The sequence below is a fragment of the Vitis riparia genome, chromosome 14 (assembly GCF_004353265.1).
Source record: "Vitis riparia cultivar Riparia Gloire de Montpellier isolate 1030 chromosome 14, EGFV_Vit.rip_1.0, whole genome shotgun sequence".
NCBI lineage: Eukaryota > Viridiplantae > Streptophyta > Magnoliopsida > Vitales > Vitaceae > Vitis > Vitis riparia.
This window is the reverse complement of record NC_048444.1, coordinates 6,605,993-6,628,314: the sequence shown is the minus strand read 5'-3', so window position 1 is coordinate 6,628,314 and position 22,322 is coordinate 6,605,993. Positions and strand designations below refer to the sequence as shown.

Sequence of the window (22,322 nt, the reverse complement as noted above, 5' to 3'; positions counted from 1 at the left end):
TCGTGTATCGTTTATCATCCGATGCTAATATATAAATATTCATAATTTTATGAATAGCGATAATAGTATTATCAGCAAATAATATCGCCCATGTCCTTTCCTGCGTCTGAATGACAAAAGCAGCTTCTCCTCTCCATGATTTAACTTCCTCTACTTCTTTCTCTAATATCTCTCCATCGCAAAAACTTGGGGGCTTCATCTGCCACCATGAGGAATACTGGCAACAGATGCCTCTGTTTAATCATTCCATCCATTCTCACCCCTGTCTATCTCTTTATCTTCCTCCACTACCTCACCATCCCCATCGCTGGTTACACTTACACCCCTACAGAAAACTTCGCCATCAATTGTGGCTCCTCCGAAAATTGGCAAGAATTGGGCAGGAACTGGATGGGCGACATTGATTCCAAATTTTCCCCCTTGGAAAACGGCACGTCAACAACATCTTCTGCGGATGAACCACCCTTTTTATCAGTTCCCTATTCCACAGCGCGGCTATCTCGCTATGAGTTCACATACTCATTTCCCCTCACAGCCGGCCAGAAATACATTCGCTTGCACTTTCATCCATCTTCATACGGGGAGTTCGACAGGTCTACAGCTATTTTCTCAGTCAAAACTGGTGGTGGCTACACTCTTCTTAGCAACTTCAGTGGTGCCCTTGTTGCTGATTCTGATCTTGGTAAGGAAAAGATAGTGAAAGAATTTTGTAACAACTTCAAGGAAGAAGGTGAGAAGCTGAATATAACATTCGCTCCCACTGCGGGTGTAGATGCATACGCTTTTATTAACGGAATTGAAATTGTCTCCATGCCCGACTATCTCTACTACACTTCTCCACAAGATGGAGGGTTTAACTTTATTGGTCATCATAATTCATTTTTCGTTGAAACCGATCATGCTCTGGAAAATTTATACCGACTAAACGTAGGTGGGAAATCTCTTTCGCCCATGGATGACACCGGCATGTTCCGTACTTGGGATGCAGACGATGAGTATCTTCCGAAACTAGCATTTGTACCCGTCAACGGAAGCATTACTCTCAAATTCACCCAAATACCAAATTACACGGCACCTCTTGATGTCTACCGCACCGCCCGGACCATGGGAAACAACAAAACTGAGAACATGGGATACAATCTTACTTGGTCTTTGCCTGTGGACTCTGGTTTTAGTTACCTTCTTAGATTACATTTTTGCGAGTTCCAACCAGAGATCCAGCAGCAGCAGGACAGGGAGTTCACGATTTTCATAGCTAACCAGACGGCGGAGAATCATGCAGACGTGATCAAATGGAGCGGCGGAAACGGAGTTCCCATATACAGAGATTATGGGGTAATGATGCCAAGCCAGGGAAGTAACAAAAAACAAAAGCTCTACATACAACTGCATCCTAACCCGGATTATGAAACCCTTTACAGTGATGCAATCCTCAACGGAATCGAGCTGTTCAAACTCATCAATCCCAATCCAGACCAACAGCCTACCTCGAGGGAAAGTAACAAAATTAAGCTTGTTGCAATTACCGGAGGTGTGGTTTGCGGTGTAGTTGCAGTCTCAGTTTTATATTTCTTTGTCGTGCATCAAATGAAGAGAAATAGAGATCCTAGCCTCAGAGACGGAGCACTATGGTGGGGCCCAGTTTTTTATATTTTGGGTACGTCCACCGAGACCCATCGCTCATCCCTAACATCCGATCTGAGCCATCATTTCAGTCTGCAAGATATCAAGACGGCCACCAAGAACTTTGACAAGGGATACATCGTCGGAGAGGGAGGCTTTGGTAACGTGTATAAAGGGTATATCAGTGGAGGAACCACACCGGTGGCAATCAAACGCCTAAATCCTGAGTCACAGCAGGGGGCCCACGAATTCATGACTGAGATCGAGATGCTTTCCCAGCTGCGTCACATTCATCTTGTGTCTCTCATTGGTTACTGCAACCATAAACGTGAGATGATCCTTGTGTACGAGTACATGGCCAATGGCAACCTCCGCGATCATCTCTACAACACTGATAATCCTCCTCTCCCGTGGACCCAACGCCTTCAGATTTGCATCGGAGCTGCGCGTGGACTGCACTACCTTCACGCCGGTGTGAAGAAGACAATCATTCACCGTGATGTCAAGACAACCAACATTTTATTGGATCATAAATGGGTGGCTAAAGTTTCCGACTTCGGCCTATCCAAAATGAGTCCTACCAGCGTGGCAAATGCCCACATCAGCACAGTTGTCAAGGGTAGTTTTGGCTATCTGGATCCAGAGTATTTCAGATTTCAACGTCTGAACGAGAAGTCTGATGTCTACTCATTTGGGGTGGTATTATTTGAAGTACTGTGTGCAAGGCCACCTGTAAATCAAACAGGGGAGGAAGAGCAAGCGGGCTTGGCACACTGGGCCGTCACCAGCTACAAAAATGGAAAGCTGGAGGAAATCATCGACCCCCATTTGGAGGGTAAGATTGCACCAATGTGCTTGGAGAAATACGGAGAGATTGCAGTGAGTTGCGTGCTTGATCAAAGGATCAAGCGTCCGTCAATGAGCGATGTGGTGAGGGGCCTTGAGCTTGCATTGGAGCTCCAGGAAAGTACAGAAAAGGGGAACAGTATAAATGAGTCCCTGGACCATGAGGAGGACCTATCACAAATTTCTGGTACAGATGACGACGACAAAGATGTGTTTCATAATGGAGGTAGAGACGTCTGCGATTCAGAGGCTAGCAGGGTGACAATCCCGAGCAATGATGAAAAAAGTTCAATTAGTGTTATGATGGAAGACGATCCATGTGTTCTCTGATATCATGAAGCCCCAAGGGAGATGAAATCAGGCATGTATTGGACCAACAGGGCACTTAACAGGTGGGTCATTTTTATCAAATAAGGTAATTGGACTACTTGTTTAATTGATCTTTATTATGAAGTTTCTAGAGCTATCATTTCTTCATCAGAATTTTTAAATAATTAGTAGTATGAATATAAACTTTATTCTTTGTAGTTAATTTTATATTCTCTCAAAATTAGCAATTTTTATGTAAATTCATACATTAAAATTTAAATTTTATTACAACCACAGATTCGAATAACATACAAAATTTATGATTTCTTTAATTTTTGACAATGAGCATGAATATAAAAATTTAAGAATAAAATTTAGCTTAGTTAACTTATTTATTTCTTATGTATGGTTTAACGTGTAAGAATATTGGAAGGAAAGAATTTTTAACTGTTAAGTGTAATTTGAGGTGTCCTTGACATCAATTATCTCGTCATTATAGATACAGCAGGAGCATGCATGGTATTATTATCCTTCAAGCCCAAGGAGAAGAGTATCATATTTTATAAATACTCTGGAATTTAAGTGCTTTTCTTGTTGGAAGCAGCCGGACTCCAAAACACAACTTTATAGTAGTCGATTTCAACTAAAGTCTGCACAACAGAAAGTGTCTAAATCAGAAAGTTTTTAAGAATATTTTTATAAAATTGTTGCATTTGATATATAAAAAATTAAAATTTAAATTAAAATTTAAAAACCCAGTTTTGGTAAAGTTAACAAAAATGATAGTGATGGAGATTTATGTGAATCAGTTACAAAAATATATTATTATTGCCTTTTTTTTTAATTTATTTTAGTCTTCAATCGTGTGTAAAATTTTCAAATTTCAAAATGGCAGGTTGAGTGTGTGGCATGCTTCTTCCTTTTTACTGCGTCCCACCATCTTGAAGCACTCTTGTACCCAAATAATTAACACCACTTTAATTTCGTGCTAAAGACTACTAAGGAAGATTTTATCAAAGCTTTCGTTTAAATTCAATTTTATATAGGTTATGTTTGGTATTGAAAAAATTGAGAAAAATACAAAGGAAATAAAATAGAGAAGAAGAGTAAAAAGTAAGAAAGAGAAAAGGAAAATAAAAAATAATATTTAAAATCAATAAACTTTTTTATTTATTATGTCAAACTCATTCACTTATTTAGCTTAGTAATATAAAGATTAAATAATTAAAAAATATAAGTTTTTAATTAATTTTAATTATAATTTTTTTTATATATATTTTTCATAATATAAATCAAACATGAAAAAAAAAATCATTTTTTTTAATATTTATTTTCTTACTATTTTTCAGAAACCAAATATCATCTAAAGAAAAATGAGAGGAAAAGAAAATATAAAAAGATAAAAGATTAACTTAAAATCAATAAATTATTTTTATTTATTGTTTTAAATTCATTTTATATATTTTTTATAAAAAAAATTAAATAATTTAATATTACATAGGTTTTTAACTAATTTTAATTAATCTTATTTTCTTCCATTTTTTCACAATGAAAGGAAACAGTTTTTTCCCTTGATACTTTTGCAACCAAACATCAAACGTGAATGGAGACCAATATTGTCCCCTCTCTGATATAACCCCTCCCTGGGAAAATTATGCAGTACTTCATCAGCTACCATGAGAAATACCAGCTACAAACGCCTTTCTCCAAACGTCCTTTCATTTTATAGGAAATTGAAAAACATGAAAATAAAGCAAGTTAGAAAGGAGCATAACCTAAACCACATACAGGGGATGTATACACATTAATAAAAGACTCAATATAACTTTGTAACTTTCACTTTTTTGCCTTATTGGACTAATTGGTCTTATTGAAATTGCAAGATTAGTATATAAACTAATGACATATTTTGAATTGTACCATATTTTTTAGTGGCTAGACTAAGAAGGTGTTTGGTAAATCAACTTAATGACTAAATTTAAATCATTAAGTAGATAAAACATGGTGGTGGGAATGGGAATTTCCCATACTCGCCCTGCCCCACCTCATTTTAGTTTTTTTTAAAAGGAATAATAATTATTTTAAATAAATAGAGTAGAGTTGGGATAAGACTATCGATCCCCAACTCATTTCGTTGTCATCCCTAAATTTAATTTTAAGTCCTACAAAATTATTTTTGTAATAATTTTTTATAGTTAATTTACTTGATAAAATAAATAGAGAGTTATTTTGAGGGAATTTGACTTATTTTGATAGCATTTTTAACACTGTCTTCAAATAAATTTTTTTCACAATTTTTTACATATTTTTTCTTTCATGGTCTTCTATTCTATAATCTTGTTTGTTGGCCTTTATAATCTATACTATTTATTATTATTATGAAATATATTTAAAATAATATTTATAAATACGTTTACTTGAATGAAGTTAAAATAGAAAAATGAGAGTCCTTTAAAAAAAATCGATTTTAAATAGAAAAATGAATTATTTAACTAAATGTTGATTTTCATATAGAAAAAAAAATAATTTTCTTAACATTTTTCTATTTTGATTATTACATATGTTCACAACAATTTAATAATCTAATTTATCAATTACTCAAATCTTATTTTTAAAACCCATCCTACTTTTGAGATAATATTTTATCAAATGTTCAATTAATGTGTATCACAAGTAAATTTTCCTTATGAAAATTTGAAAGTAGCTCTTTAAACAATTACAGTAATACCAAAGTATTCTTAATTGCCCAACGGGCTCATGTGGAATAAATGTAAACTTAAAAAAAAAAAAAATTGAAGATTTTTTTTTTTAAAAAAATCAATCAATCAAGTGACTCTTCTAGGAAGGAAATTTCCGAATGTAGCCATCATATAACGTATAGACTTGAATTGAACATAAATACGATCAACACATTTTCAAGTGCTAGTCCATTTGTAGGGCCAAAATTGGGAATATCCTTTTTGGAGTGTTGGTGGCCAACTGGCACGATAGATACATGTATGACTCGTTCATAAGAACATGACATTTCCTTAGCTTTTAGCCTTTAGGCTCTACCATAGCATAAAATTCAAATTCTAAATCCCAATACATAGAATTAATTACACGTCATATAAATTTATTTATTTTTTTTTTTTTTCAGATATTGACTTATAAGAATTTAGTAATAACTTCTAAATCGAGTGAAATTTGGAATGGCCTGAGGTCGTTATCAAACTTGGACCAGTTCCAGTATGAAATTACCCATTAAGACGTTGATTATGACCGCATGGATTAAAGAATAATAAATTTGAAGGTCCTAAGTGGAAGCTTTTGCATAATATATGAATAAATTAGTATCAATGTATCATTGTTATCCTGCCCAACCACAACTTTTAGAAGTCGTCTCAAGTCGGTGGGCTCTTTCCATGCCCACTTTCATTTGTTTACTTCCAATGCTCTATCAATAAGGAAAATAATGACATGACTTTTCAAGGCCATACACGAAATGTCATTTACGCCAAAATTTGAATATGACATTTTCTTAGTCTTTTATTTTTTTCTTCTTGACATATAAAATTATTAATTTCTTTTTTATACTTGAAAGTTTTAATGTATTTTTTTAATAGTAAATTGTACAATGTACTAATGTTTAGAATTGTGGTTTTAAAAAACCCTATTTTTCAATGTAATGGGTAAATTTATTTGAGAAATCTTGTTTGGATCTATGAGACTTCCATCGACAATGATTTGATTTTTCAACACTTGGGTCTATAAGACTTCCAATGACATTGATTTGATTTTTTTTAATATCATTTATATGATAATTAAATATTAAAAATTCATATATGCATTATCGTTTATTTTATATTATTAAATGTATTTGAATTAAATAAATTATAGTTTTAATATTAAATGTATTATCATTATCTCATTATTTTTAAAAATTACTATCACTTCATTTTTAAATTTTTAATATTTATACTTTTAATTTTATTAAATTTTGAATGTTTTTATTTTAAAATATTAAAAATATAAATTTATTCAAAAAATAATAAAATATATAATAATAATAATTAAGTTCAAATATTTTATAAATTAAAATTAATTTGATTAGATAAATAATAAATTATTAATACCAACATATCATTGTTTACCGATATTTTAAAAATATGATCTTAAAAATAATCTGATGCTAAAGGAATTAAGCCCAAAATAAAGAACCGAAATTATAAATGCTAAACAGGCCCAAGTAGAAAAAACTATATTATGAATAGCGATGATAGTATGATCAGCAAATAATATCGCCCATGTCCTTTCCTGCGTCTGAATGACAAAAGCAGCTTCTCCTCTCCATGATTTAACTTCCTCTACTTCTTTCTCTAATATCTCTCCATCCCAAAAACTTGGGGGCTTCATCTGCCACCATGAGGAATACTGGCAACAGATGCCTCTGTTTAATCATTCCATCCATTCTCACCCCTGTCTATCTCTTTATCTTCCTCCACTACCTCACCATCCCCATCGCTGGTTACACTTACACCCCTACAGAAAACTTCGCCATCAATTGTGGCTCCAGCGGAAATTCACAAGAATTGGGCAGGAACTGGATGGGCGACATTGATTCCAAATTTTCCCCCTTGGAAAACGGCATGTCAGCAACATCTTCTGCGGATGGACCACCCTTTTTATCAGTTTCCTATTCCACAGCTCGGCTATCTCGCTATGAGTTCACATACTCATTTCCCCTCACAGCCGGCCAGAAATACATTCGCTTGCACTTTCATCCATCTTCATACGGGGAGTTCGACAGGTCTACAGCTATTTTCTCGGTCAAAACTGGTGGTGGCTACACTCTTCTTAGCAACTTCAGTGGTGCCTTTGTTGCTGATTCTGATATTGGTAAGGAAAAGATAGTGAAAGAATTTTGTATCAACTTCAAGGAAGAAGGTGAGAAGCTGAATATAACATTCGCTCCCACTGCGGGTGTAGATGCATACGCTTTTATTAACGGAATTGAAATTGTCTCCATGCCCGACAATCTCTACTACACTGCACAAGATGGAGGGTTTAAGTTTATCGGTCAACAGAATTCATTTTTCGTTGAAACCGATCATGCTCTGGAAAATGTATACCGACTAAACGTAGGTGGGAAATCTCTTTCGCCCACGGATGACACCGGCATGTTCCGTACTTGGGATGCAGACTATGAGTATCTTCCGAAACTAGCATTTGTACCCGTCAACACCAGCATTAATCTCAAATTCACCCAAATACCAAATTACACGGCACCTCTTGATGTCTACCGCACCGCCCGGACCATGGGAAACAACAAAACTGAGAACATGGGACACAATCTTACTTGGTCTTTGCCTGTGGACTCTGGTTTTAGTTACCTGCTTAGATTACATTTTTGCGAGTTCCAACCAGAGATCCAGGAACTGCGGGACAGGGAGTTCACGATTTTCATAGCTAACCAGACGGCAGAGAATCATGCAGACGTGATCAAATGGAGCACGGGAAACGGAGTTCCCATATACATAGATTATGGGGTAATGATGCCAAGCCAGGGAAGTAACAAAAAACAAAAGCTCTACATACAACTGCATCCTAACCCGGATTATGAAACCGTTTACAATGATGCAATCCTCAACGGAATCGAGCTGTTCAAACTCATCAACTCTGAACACGAACTCGTCGTACATCGTAATATTCCACCACCGGCTGCACAGCCTACCTCGAGGAAAAGTAACACAACGAAGCTTGTTGCAATTACCGTAAGTGTGGTTTGCGGTGTAGTTGCAGGCTCAGTTTTATGCATCTTTGTCGCGCATCAAATGAAGAGAAAAAGAGATCCTGGCCTCAGAGACAGAACACTATGGCGGCGCCCAGTTTTTTATATTTGGGGTAAGTACACCGACGCCCACCGTTCATCTCTAACATCCAATCTGTGCCGTCATTTCAGTCTGCAAGACATCAAGACGGCCACCAAGAACTTTGACAAGGGATACATCGTCGGAGAGGGAGGCTTTGGTAACGTGTATAAAGGGTATATCAATGGAGGAACCACACCGGTGGCGATCAAACGCCTAAATCCTGAGTCACAGCAGGGGGGCCACGAGTTCATGACTGAGATCGAGATGCTTTCCCAGCTGCGTCACATTCATCTTGTGTCTTTCGTTGGTTACTGCAACCATAAACGTGAGATGATCCTTGTGTACGAGTACATGGCCAATGGCAACCTCCGCGAACATCTCTACAACACTGATAATCCTCCTCTGCCGTGGACCCAACGCCTTCAGATTTGCATCGGAGCTGCGCGTGGACTGCACTACCTTCACGCCGGTGTGAAGAAGACAATCATTCACCGTGATGTCAAGACAACCAACATTTTATTGGATCATAAATGGGTGGCTAAAGTTTCCGACTTCGGCCTATCCAAAATGAGTCCTACCAGCGTGGCAAATGCCCACATCAGCACAGTTGTCAAGGGTAGTTTTGGCTATCTGGATCCAGAGTATTTCAGATTTCAACGTCTGAACGAGAAGTCTGATGTCTACTCATTTACTTGAGGGGTGGTATTATTTGAAGTACTGTGTGCAAGGCCACCTGTAAATCAAACAGGAGAGGAAGAGCAAGCGGGCTTGGCACACTGGGCCGTCACCAGCTACAAAAATGGAAAGCTGGAGGAAATCATCGACCCCCATTTGGAGGGTAAGATTGCACCAATGTGCTTGGAGAAATACGGAGAGATTGCAGTGAGTTGCGTGCTTGATCAAAGGATCAAGCGTCCGTCAATGAGCGATGTGGTGAGGGGCCTTGAGCTTGCATTGGAGCTCCAGGAAAGTACAGAAAAGGGGAACAGTATAAATGAGTCCCTGGACCATGAGGAGGACCTATCACAAATTTCTGGTACAGATGACGACGACAAAGATGTGTTTCATAATGGAGGTAGAGACGTCTGCGATTCAGAGGCTAGCAGGGTGACAATCCCGAGCAATGATGAAAAAAGTTCAATTAGTGTTATGATGGAAGACGATCCATGTGTTCTCTGATATCATGAAGCCCCAAGGGAGATGAAATCAGGCATGTATTGGACCAACAGGGCACTTAACAGGTGGGTCTTTTTTATCAAATAAGGTAATTGGACTACTTGTTTAATTGATCTTTATTATGAAGTTTCTAGCGCTATCATTTCTTCATCAGAATTTTTAAATAATTAGTAGTATGAATATAAACTTTATTCTCTGTAGTTAATTTTATATTCTCTCAAAATTAGCAATTTTTATGTAAATTCATACATTAAAATTTAAATTTTATTACAACCACAGATTCGAATAACATACAAAATTTATGATTTCTTTAATTTTTGACAATGAGCATGAATATAAAAATTTAAGAATAAAATTTAGCTTAGTTAACTTATTTATTTCTTATGTATGGTTTAACGTGTAAGAATATTGGAAGGAAAGAATTTTTAACTGTTAAGTGTAATTTGAGGTGTCCTTGACATCAATTATCTCGTCATTATAGATACAGCAGGAGCATGCATGGTATTATTATCCTTCAAGCCCAAGGAGAAGAGTATCATATTTTATAAATACTCTGGAATTTAAGTGCTTTTCTTGTTGGAAGCAGCCGGACTCCAAAACACAACTTTATAGTAGTCGATTTCAACTAAAGTCTGCACAACAGAAAGTGTCTAAATCAGAAAGTTTTTAAGAATATTTTTATAAAATTGTTGCATTTGATATATAAAAAATTAAAATTAAAATTAATATTTAAAAACCCAGTTTTAATAAAGTTAACAAAAATGATAGTGATGGAGATTTATGTGAATCAGTTACAAAAATATATTATTATTGCTTTTTTTTATTTATTTTAGTCTTCAATCGTGTGTAAAATTTTGAAATTCCAAAATGGCAGGTTGAGTGTGTGGCATGCTTCTTCCTTTTTACTGCGTCCCACCACCTTGAAGCACTCTTGTACCCAAATAATTAACACCACTTTAATTTCGTGCTAAAGACTGCTAAGGAAGATTTTATAAAAGCTTTTGTTTAAATTCAATTTTGTATAGGCTATGTTTGGCTCTTAAAAAATGTAAGGATATATTTGGTATCGAAAAAATCGAGAAAAAATGCAAAGCAAATAAAATAGAGAAGGGTAGAAAGTAAGAAAGAGTTCTGGAAAATAAAAAATAAAATTTAAAATCAATAAATTTTTTTATCTATTATGTCAAATTCATTCACTTATTTAGCTTATTAATATAAAGATTAAACAATTAAAAAATATAAGTTTTTAATTAATTTTAATTATAATTATTTTTTTATATTTTTCATAATATAAATCAAACATGAAAAAAAAATCATTTTTTTAATATTTGTTTTTCTTTTTTTAATATATTTTTTATTATTTTTATTTATTGTTTTAAATTCATTTTATATATTTTTTATAAAAAAAATTAAATAATTTAAAATTACATAGGTTTTTAACTAATTTTAATTAATCTTATTTTCTTCCATTTTTTCACAATGAAAGGAAACAGTTTTTTCCCTCGATACTTTTGCAACCAAACATCAAACGTGAATGGAGACCAATATTGTCCTCTCTCTGATATAACCCCTCTCCCTGGGGAAATTATGAAGTACTTCATCAGCTACCATGAGAAATACCAGCTACAAACGCCTTTCTCCAAACGTCCTTTCATTTATTATCCCTCTTTATCTCCTCGTCCTCCACTTCTTTCCGATCCCTATCACCGGTGACTCCCCACCTCTCTACAATCCTACTGATATCTATACCGTTGACTGTGGTGCGTCCGGGAATTTAAAAGCATGGGATAACCGAATCTGGATCGGAGACACCAATTCCCGATTCTCCCTCATAGAAAAAAACAAGGCGTCTATAATCTCAAAGGCAGCCAAGACATCCCCCTCAGTTGATCCCGTCCCCTTCGCCACCGCACGACTATCTCGCTTCCAATTCGCTTACATATTTCCTGTCACAACCGGCCAGAAATTCATTCGCTTGCACTTCTATCCATCTTCCGTTGCGGGCTTTGATAGATCAAAGGCTTTTTTCTCAGTTAAGACCGGTGGCTACACACTTCTTAACAACTTCAGTGCTGCACTCGCTGCTGATGCCCATGGGGATGAAACCGTATCGAAAGAATTCTGTATCAATGTCAAACAAGGAGATCAGATGCTGAACATAACATTCACTCCAACGGCCAGTGATCCAGATGCATACGCTTTTATTAACGGAATTGAAATTGTCTCCATGCCCGACTATCTCTACTATACCTCCCCACAAAATGGAGGGTTTCAGTTTATCGGCCAAAAAAATGTATTTTGGATTGAAATGGAGTATGCTCTGGAAATGGTATACCGACTGAACGTGGGTGGGAGATTTGTTTCACCCATGGAAGACACAGGCATGTTCCGCACTTGGGATGAGGATGATGATTATTGCGTGAAACTAGCATTTGTACCGGCCAACAGCAGTATTGATCTCAAGTTTACTCAACAACAACCGGAATACACGGCACCGCCTGATGTCTACCGCACCGCCCGGACGATGGGGAACAACAAGACTGAGAACATGGGATACAATCTTACTTGGGTGTTATCTGTGGACTCTGGTTTTAACTATCTGCTTAGACTACACTTTTGCGAGTTCCAACCCGAGATAACGGAGCAGCAAGACAGGGAGTTCACTATTTTTATAGCTAACCAGACGGCGGAGAATCATGCAGACGTGATCACATGGAGCGGCGGAAACGGAGTTCCCATATACAGAGATTATGCGGTCATGATGCCAAGCCAGGGAAGCAACAAAAAACAAAACCTCTACATACAACTGCATCCTAACCCGGACTGGAGAACCCGTTACAATGATGCAATTCTGAATGGAATCGAGCTCTTCAAAGTCAGCAAGTTTGATAACAGCCTGGCCGGACCAAATCCAGACCCGCCTCCTAATTCGGTTCCCCCACCGCCTGCACAGTCTACCTCGCCCAAGGATTATGACACACAGCTTGTAGCAATTGTCAGCGGCATGGTTGCCTGCATAGTTGCATTCTCTACTCTATGTTTATTCATTCGCCGGCGAGGAGGGAGACTGCGAGACGCCGACCCAGGAGCATCATGGTGGGGTCCATTTTCTTATACTAGTGCTCAGTCCACCAGGGCCAGCTATTGAAGACTTTCTGGACTCTGACAAAGACTCTTGTAAACGTTATCTCAATTTCATACATTATGAATTGACTAATAAGTTTTAAAGTAAGTGGAATTTAAGGTGAACACGAGAGAATCTTAATCTTCTTGACACGTGTGTGACTAGAGTCAGCTTTGAATTTTATCCTTCTCAAAAAATAAATAAATAAATAAATAATGAAAAGAAAAAAATAAAGGGAGGTGAAAATTAATAAATTGTTTTTAAATTTATTATTAATTTTTTTAAAAAAATTAAATAACGTAAAAACATATAATTTTTAATTAATTTTCATTTTATTTTTTATATTTATTATAATAACATCAAATATCAGAAAATTATCAAACCTTGTGTAAATAAATATGACTCCAACCAATGAGTTTGTACATATATGTGCCAAAATAATTAATAATTTCCATATGGATTTTGTAACTAATCCACCACGTATCCCTCTAAATTGGAAGGAGTGGGATAACAATGTTAACTTCTTCCCAAAATTCTTTTAACTAGCAATTCAATAGTAAATAATTTATTTTTAAAGTTGTTTATTTTTTAAATTTATCACTTTTTTTAAAAAATATCTTGTCTTAATAGAAAATTTGAATTTTCTTTTTAACTTTTATCTTAATGGGAAAATTACTTTTGTTCATTTCTCTTTTTAATATTCAATTCTAATTTATTACATAAAATAAAACCAAATTTATTTTTAAAAATTTTGGAGTAAGTACTATCTTAAAAATAAATAAACTATCCCAATTTTATGTCATTTGGATAAGAAATGAATTTACTATAAATTGACAAAGTCACCAAGAAAAAAATTATATATGACTAAAATATATTTTGTTTTTCTCCAACTTTCTCTTTTCCAAAATATATATATATATATATATATATATATATATATATATATATATATATATATATATATATATATATATATATATTGATATTTAAAAAATTTTCATAAATTGTTTCATGAAAACAAAATCAATAGTATAAAAATTACTTAATTTAGATAAATAATTAATCTAAAATAAATTCACTAAATTCTAAACCAAATTTGAAATTCTATAGTATGTGTTGTTATTATTTGTCTCCTAACTCATATAATCTGTAAAAAAAGAAAATTAAATTAAGTAAGAAATTTAATGTCTAATCTTTACCTTGAAGGGGATGAATATGTAGTCTTTGAATTAATCCTCAAATTAATACTTTATCATCAATTTTTAGTTTGTCTCTTTAAATTAATTATTTATTATGTATTGAAAGCAACCAATCTCATACAAATATAAATAAAATCAATCACATAGATTAACACATTGATATGATATAGAAAATCCATCTAACAATCTATTAGGTGTAAAAAAACCATGGATGGTCTCTCGACCACTAAATAATCCACTAATTAATTATGAACAAAAAGATATACAATTTTACTTGCTTGGATGCATATACTCATTAAGATCTTATTTCGTTAGCACTTATACTCGTTTTTCACGTTCCAAAGGCAATACTCTTTTGTACTCCTTAATAGATTCCTCAAAACCCTTATTGAAGTTCTATGATGAGATCTCCAACTTCTGTCAAAAGTTACTCTAAAAAAATGGTCTTAAAAGTTTAAGAGTTGAAGGATCAAACTTTGATAAATGATTATGTTCTCTTAAGGTTTATAAAATTCCACTTTTATTTTAAACAAAATATTTATATTTATAAGACCTTTTTTAGACTTATGGGAGACTTTCCTAATTTTAAAATATTCTAAAAATCATTTTTAGAATCAAATGCCAATTTAAAGATACAATTTTAGAACTTATCAAAAATAATTTTTGGAATTGAAAACATTGTAGAAAGCAAAGTAAGAAATATAAAATATCACCTTCCTAATTTCTCATTTTAGTAATTTTAAAAGCTTTATCAACCATGGATACATACTTACTTTTAATTTTACAACTCAAAATAACTTGAATCAAAATTTGAAGAAATACAAAGTTGTCTTATGATAAAAATGATTGAAGGAAGTAAGTTGCATCTAATTAAAACAAAATTATCAACTAAATAAAATATACTATCAATCTCTTCTTTGACAATTTTGTAATAGAATACAAAGATACAATGAAGCCCCTCATAACTCTCATGAAACCTCAATGATACGATCCCAATCCTAGTCTAAACAACTTCATACGCAATAATGTTAATTTCCTATAATCTACACATACTTAAACAATAAATTTGTGAAAAGCACGGCAAATATATATATATATATATATATATATATATCATCAATAAACTTCATAAACATTTTTACTCCCTTTTTGTCACAAAAATGATAAATATAAGAATGATAAAGCAATCGTGAAGAATTAAAATACCTAATGTCCAAATTCAATTAAACGGAGAAAACAAAGTTCCAAAAGATAATTCAAATAATAATAAAATATTCTCTCTCTAGTTAATTAAGAAAATTGTAAATGTATGAAGTTCTAAATCTTATTGACTCAACTTCCTAAAATATATTCTATCCTAAGAAAGTTCAAATTAAACATTAAAACTTTATGGTAAGATGGAATTTCAAATAAATTCCTAAATTTTCAAAGGTCAATATTAAACACTTTTTAACACTTCTTGGAATATTTCAATACTCTTGAATTAGAATTTTAAAAACTCAGGAAGTAAGTAATCTAAATATAATAGAGCATGAAATTTTTTTCAATAACCTAAGAGAAGAACCAAAATAATTTAATTTCTAGAATTTAAAAGGTTTTTAAGATTAAAAAGGATAAACCATAAGTAAAGAAGGCAAATCTTCAATTCTAAATAATGAAATCATTAACCTGAAATTTTCATTCCACCTTACATTATTATTTAAAAAAAAAATACTTAATTTTTTAAATAAATATTTATACATATCATTTGACTTTATAATTCCCCAAAACTTTTGAATTTTTCATTTTTTTATGGGGCAATTTTAGAATAAAATGAAACATCCTTGGACTTAAGATATCGAATTTTGAATGTCTAAAGTAGTATTTTTCATCATAGGAATTTTAAAATATTTTTATTTTATGCACATAGGGATATTTCAAACATATTCAACACTTTCAAAACCTATATATTAATAAGAAGAAATAATTTAATTTGATTTCCTTTGAAAAACAAGAAGAAACAAATCTACGTCATTTTAGAATTTTCAAAAACACTCAATTCACATCTTGAAATATCTAAGAAAAGATCTTTACTTATTAAGACCATTATATAGATTAATTAAAATGCATGTTTCTAATCACAACAAGGAATAAAATTCATGTCCATTTTCCCTAAATTTCATCAAGCTTTAATTTTTTTTAAGAAAAATGATAATTAAAAGAATATATTTATTTTCTAATAACATGAATCTAAATCTTATCAATTTTAAAAATGTTTTTCCCCCTCAAAACAAGGACCTAAAATTGAGAAGAGATAGAACCATGATCCAACATACAAATCATACTTTAATGAGTAACTAATTCCCTAGATCTCATACTTTAGAACATTAAGACTAATTAACAATGAAGTCTTAAATAAAAATAAATAAATAAATAAATAAAACTCAATAACTCCCAATATATATAGCATGACGAATAAAATCCAAATAACAAGTTGTATTTGCATGCATAAGAAAGGAAAAAGATTATCAGCCAAATAAAATATGCTAACAAATTCTTTAAGATTATACTTGGTTTTGAGAAAATATTAAAAAAAAAAAGTTAAAAATAATTTTCTTATATTTAATTATGCTATGAAAAATATAAAAAAAATAAATCAAATATAATAAAAATGAGTTAAAAATTTATATATTTTTAAATTATTTAATTTTTATATTAAAGAATAAAATTAAATAAAATAAGTTTAAAGTAATATATAAAAATAATTATTATTTTTTATTTACTTTTTTCATTTATTTTATTTTATTTTTCTAACATTTTCATGGGAATCAAAGATACCAAAAAAAAAAAAAAAAAAATTTCCTAGATTCTCTATTAAAAAATGAGAGTGTAATTTTGTTGTATTTGGTGGGCATGCATGAAAAGATGATAAGATGATGTAGGGCCCTCCGAGTTTATGATCACTGCACCTCCGCCGGGCACTAACCAATGTGGACTGTTTCCACTCTTAATTACCCAAATAAGACGTTTGGATCTGATTGGGTGTGTTCAACCACTTTGAGGGGTCTACTTCTACCAGCCACTTGCCGACCCACGGATTTGATAAATTGTGTCTGAGTCTTCCATTGCCCCTATTGATTACTCATTACCCATTTGTCATCGTCTTTATGTCCCTGTCTACTTGAGTTCTTCTCAGTGCTCACCCATTATTTTTACATAGGAAATGCTATTTTATTTTTCGTGCATAGATTATCATCCGGTGCTGATATAATTTTATGAATATCCATAATAGTAGTATCTGCATATAATATTGCCCCATTTCCTTCCCTGCTTCTCCTCTCCATGATTTAACTTCCTCTCTTCTTCCCTAATATCTCTCCATCGCAAAAATTGGGGCCTTCATCTGCCACCATGAGGAATACTGGCCATAGATGCCTCTGTTTAATCATTCCATCCATTCTCACCCCTGTCTATCTCTTTATCTTCCTCCACTACCTCACCATCCCCATCGCCGGTTACACCCCTACAGAAAACTTCGCCATTAATTGTGGCTCCGCCGGAAATTGGCAAGCATTGGGCAGGAACTGGACGGGCGACGTCGATTCCAAATTCTCCCCTTCGGAAAAGGGCAAGCTATCAACTACATCTCCCGCAGCCGAACAACCTTTTGAATCGGTTCCCTATTCCACAGCGCGGCTATCTCGCAATGAGTTCACATACTCATTTCCCCTCACAGCCGGCCAGAAATACATTCGCTTGCACTTTTATCCATCTTCATACGGGGAGTTCGACGGATCTAAAGCTTTTTTCTCGGTCAAAACCGGTGGTGGCTACACTCTTCTTAGCAACTTCAGTGCTGCCCTTGCTGCTGAAGATCTTCGTAAGGAAACGATAGTGAGAGAATTCTGTATCTACTTCAATGAAGAAGGTGAGAAGCTGAATATAACATTCACTCCCACTGCGGCTGCGGATGCATACGCTTTTATTAACGGAATTGAAATTGTCTCCATGCCCGACAATCTCTACTACACTGCACAAGATGGAGGGTTTAAGTTTATCGGTCAACAGAATTCATTTTTCGTTGAAACCGATCATGCTCTGGAAAATGTATACCGACTAAACGTAGGTGGGAAATCTCTTTCGCCCACGGATGACACCGGCATGTTCCGTACTTGGGATGCGGACGATGCATACTGCGTGAAACTAGCATTTGTACCCGCCAACACCAGCATCAATCTCAAATTCACCCAAATACCAAATTACACGGCACCTCTTGATGTCTACCGCACCGCCCGGACTATGGGAAACAACAAAACTGAGAACATGGGATACAATCTTACTTGGTTTTTGCCTGTGGACTCTGGTTTTAGTTACCTGCTTAGATTACATTTTTGCGAGTTCCAACCAGAGATCCAGGAGCAGCAGGACAGGGAGTTCTCGATTATCATAGCTAACCAGACGGCGGAGAATAATGCAGACGTGATCACATGGAGCACGGGAAACGGAGTTCCCATATACAAAGATTATGGGGTAATGATGCCAAGCCAGGGAAGTAACAAAAAACAAAACCTCTACATACAACTGCATCCTCACCCGGATTACAGAACCGTCTACAATGATGCAATCCTCAACGGAATCGAGCTATTCAAACTCAGCAATTCTGAAAAAAGCCTCGCCGGGCCCAATCCAGATCCATCGGAGGCTCCTGACCCACCACCGCCTGTACAGTCTACCTCGCCCAAGAGTAACAAAACAAAGCTTATCGCAATTGCCGGTAGCGTGGTCGCAGGCCTAATCGCGCTCTCTGTTATAGTTCTCTTTATTGTCTGGCGAGGAAGGAGAGTAAGAGACTCCGAACCCAGCGATGGAGGATCATGGTGGGGCCAATTTTCTTATACCTCGGTGAAGTCCACGAAGACCAGCCGCTCATCTCTGCCCTCCGATCTGTGCCGTCACTTCACTCTGCAAGAAGTCAAGGTGGCCACTAACAACTTCGACCAAGTCTTCATCATCGGCGTCGGAGGCTTTGGGAACGTGTACAAAGGGTATATCAACGGCGGAACAACACCGGTGGCAATCAAACGGTTGAATCCAGAGTCACAGCAGGGGGCCCAGGAATTCCAGACTGAGATCGAGATGCTTTCCCAGCTCCGCCACCTTCATCTGGTATCTCTAATCGGCTACTGCAACGACGATCGCGAGATGATCCTCGTGTACGATTACATGGCCCACGGCACTCTCCGCGATCATCTCTACAAAACAGATAATCCTCCATTGTCGTGGAAGCAGAGGCTCGAGATTTGCATTGGCGCAGCTCGAGGGTTGCACTATCTTCATACAGGTGTGAAGCACACGATCATTCACCGGGATGTGAAGACAACCAACATCCTGTTGGATGAGAAATGGGTGGCCAAAGTTTCGGATTTCGGATTGTCAAAGATGGGCCCTACCAGCATGTCGAACGCCCACGTCAGCACAGTGGTGAAGGGTAGTTTCGGGTATTTGGACCCAGAGTATTACCGGCGGCAACAGCTAACGGAGAAATCCGACGTGTACTCATTCGGTGTGGTACTGTTTGAAGTACTGTGCGCGAGGCCACCCCTGAATCAGACGGTGGAGAAAGAGCGGGTGAGTCTAGCACAGTGGGCCCCGGCGTGCTATCGAGATGGGAAGCTCGAACAGATCGTTGATCCGTTTTTAAAGGGTAAGATAGCGCCGGACTGTCTGCAGAAGTTTGGGGAGATCGCAGTGAGTTGTTTGCAGGATCAGGGGATCGAACGGCCATCCATGAGCGATGTGGTGTGGGGCCTTCAATTTGCAATGCAGCTACAGGAGAGCGCGGAGCAGGAGATGGAGAAGAGTGGGTCGTGGAGAAAAGTGAAGGACGAAGAAGCCCCACTGAAGGCCTCCATTACTGATGATAGTGACGATGCGTACGTGTTAACTAGTGATAGTGGAGGCACATGGGATTCCAAGAGTAGTGGGGTAATGATACAATCTAGCGGAGAAGAAAAAAGTTCAACTAGTTGTGAATCTGATGCGCTGATGTCAGGTGCCGTGTTCTCTGAGATCCTGAACCCAAAGGGGCGATGAGATGCATCCCGTCTCCACATCTCCACCTCCCTTTATCATGATGCCGCCTCTCCAATTTTTAATTATAAATAGTGCCTTCATGAAATTTAGACTGTACTGGGTTGTTGAAAATTGTAATTTTCTTTTTCAAAAGCGTATGACCAAATGACTCCAAAATGTTGACGAAATTAACATCAATGTGAAAAATAAGTTTATAAAAAACAATTTTATTATTAATTTATAAAATAGTTTTGAAGTTTTTGAGAAAATCGATTTCTCACCCTTTTTCTTTTCTTTTTTTTTTTTAATAAAATTTCTCTCTTTTTTTTTTTTTTTTAAAGTGAAAATCATCACTTTGAAGGGACATTTTTCACATTTTTCACTTTTTTTTTGTGAGAAAATAGTATATTCAAGAGATAATTTCCCACTTTTAGATTTTTTTTTTAATTCTGAACTTTTTGAGATTCTCAATTTCTCGTTTTGGTTTTGGTTTTGGTTTTTTTATTTATTTTATTTTATTTTTTTTGAAAATTTCTCACCTTTTTTTCCCCATAAAATTGTATATTTAAAAGACAATTTCCTACATTTTACAATTATTTTATTTTATTTTTTTAACAAAATCATCGATTCAAAAAACGATTTTTTTTTTAAGACATGTTTTTCCCTTAAATTTATTGGGGAAATTGTCCCAGACTATTTTAATTAAATGATTTTTTTCTAAAGAAAATAAATTATCTTTTGAAAAGTCTATTTTTTTAAAAAATATTCTCTTTTTTATTTATCCAGAACTACGATATATTTGAAATTAATTTTTATAGTTTGGAAATTATTTTTTTTAAAAACTATCGTACTCTTGTAAAAAAATCCCACCCTCACGTGGAAGCTTGTGGAAGGAAAAAAGAAAAAGGAAAAAAAGCCAAGTACTTTTTGTGTAGGTGGGAGATAAGCCATTTCTTAAAGGAAGGTTGGGATGGAGTTTACAGGTGAAAAGGTCCAGAGGCCAAGGTTTGTCTTTTGTTCTTTTACCTTTTTGCCTTTTTCCTTTGTAACTCAAAACGCTTTTTGTATAGGTGGTAAGATCAGCCATTTCTTAAAGGAAGGTTGGGATGGAGTTTACAGGTGAAAAGGTTCAGGTGCTAAGGTTTTAAATGGGGCGTAAGGGATGTAATCTGACCATTTGTCTGTCCTTTTCCTTTTTAACTTAAGTTTACACTGCTACTTCTCTTCATTTGTTTAGGAATTTTTTTAGCTTTTTCAATGAAATTTGGAAGTTTCTTTTTTTTTTTTCTAAAAAAAAAAAAAAGAGACTACGAAATAGAATACTTATAAATTTGATTGAAAGACGTAACATAATAATTTTCAAGACTAAATTTTATAACATTTTTTAAGAAAATTCGATCTCCAAATGATTGACTCCATATTACAATACCTTTCTTGGTTAAATAGTCTGCTATTCTATTTCTTTTCTCATAAATTTAATGATAATTATAAATATTTACATCATAAGATAACTTTCAAATATCCTCCATTAATAATATAACAAAACTAGGAAGATTATTTTTGTTATTATAACAATCTATTACTATTGTTGAGTCACCTTCCATATCTAGATTTAAGAACTCATGGTTTTTAGTAGATAATATGTCATCTCTTAAAGCCATATATTTCACAATAATTATTGAAACCTTGTTTTATGTGCCTACTTGCAACCATTTTTATGATTCCATTAGAGTCTCTAGTAACCCATCCTAATGCACTTTTATTTTTTATCCTTAAACCATTGAAATTTAATTTGAAACTTCCATTAACAGGAGGAATCCAATGAATCTATTTTTAAACCATTCGAGGGATGTTGCATCATTCATTTTGAAAATAATAGACAATCACATAATTTTGTAGATTTTGGAAGTTTAAGGTAGCTTTCTCAATAATGAGAAAGGGGTTGGGTTGGATTTTCCTAAACACTAATTGATTTTTATAAATCTATATATTCCACAAAATAATACCAATTTTTTTCATAGGACAATTGAAAATTTTGCAGTTAATTTTATAGTTTTTATACACTATTTCAAGTCAAGATAGAAAGTCGCTTTGAGAAAATAAAAGCAAATCTTAATAGATAAAACACCCAAGAGGGGGAGG

At 34.6% G+C, this 22,322-nt stretch overlaps 3 protein-coding genes and 1 pseudogene across 3 annotated transcripts; all 4 read left to right on the top strand.

The window, feature by feature from the left end:
• Positions 1-175: 175 nt before the first annotated feature.
• On the top strand, positions 176-20,368 carry LOC117929456 (receptor-like protein kinase FERONIA). The gene is made up of 2 exons (XM_034849735.1): positions 176-317; positions 17,624-20,368. Exons 1-2 carry the CDS (start codon positions 208-210, stop codon positions 20,199-20,201), a joined length of 2,688 nt encoding a protein of 895 aa, XP_034705626.1. The 5' UTR covers positions 176-207; the 3' UTR covers positions 20,202-20,368.
• Positions 325-2,965, top strand: LOC117929458 (receptor-like protein kinase FERONIA). The gene has a single exon (XM_034849736.1). It carries the CDS (start codon positions 391-393, stop codon positions 2,797-2,799), a length of 2,409 nt encoding a protein of 802 aa, XP_034705627.1. The 5' UTR covers positions 325-390; the 3' UTR covers positions 2,800-2,965.
• On the top strand, positions 7,162-10,086 carry LOC117929457 (annotated as a pseudogene).
• Positions 11,329-13,075, top strand: LOC117929460 (receptor-like protein kinase FERONIA). The gene has a single exon (XM_034849737.1). The coding sequence runs from the start codon at positions 11,416-11,418 to the stop codon at positions 12,952-12,954; it is 1,539 nt and encodes a 512-aa protein (XP_034705628.1). The 5' UTR covers positions 11,329-11,415; the 3' UTR covers positions 12,955-13,075.
• Positions 20,369-22,322: the final 1,954 nt, after the last annotated feature.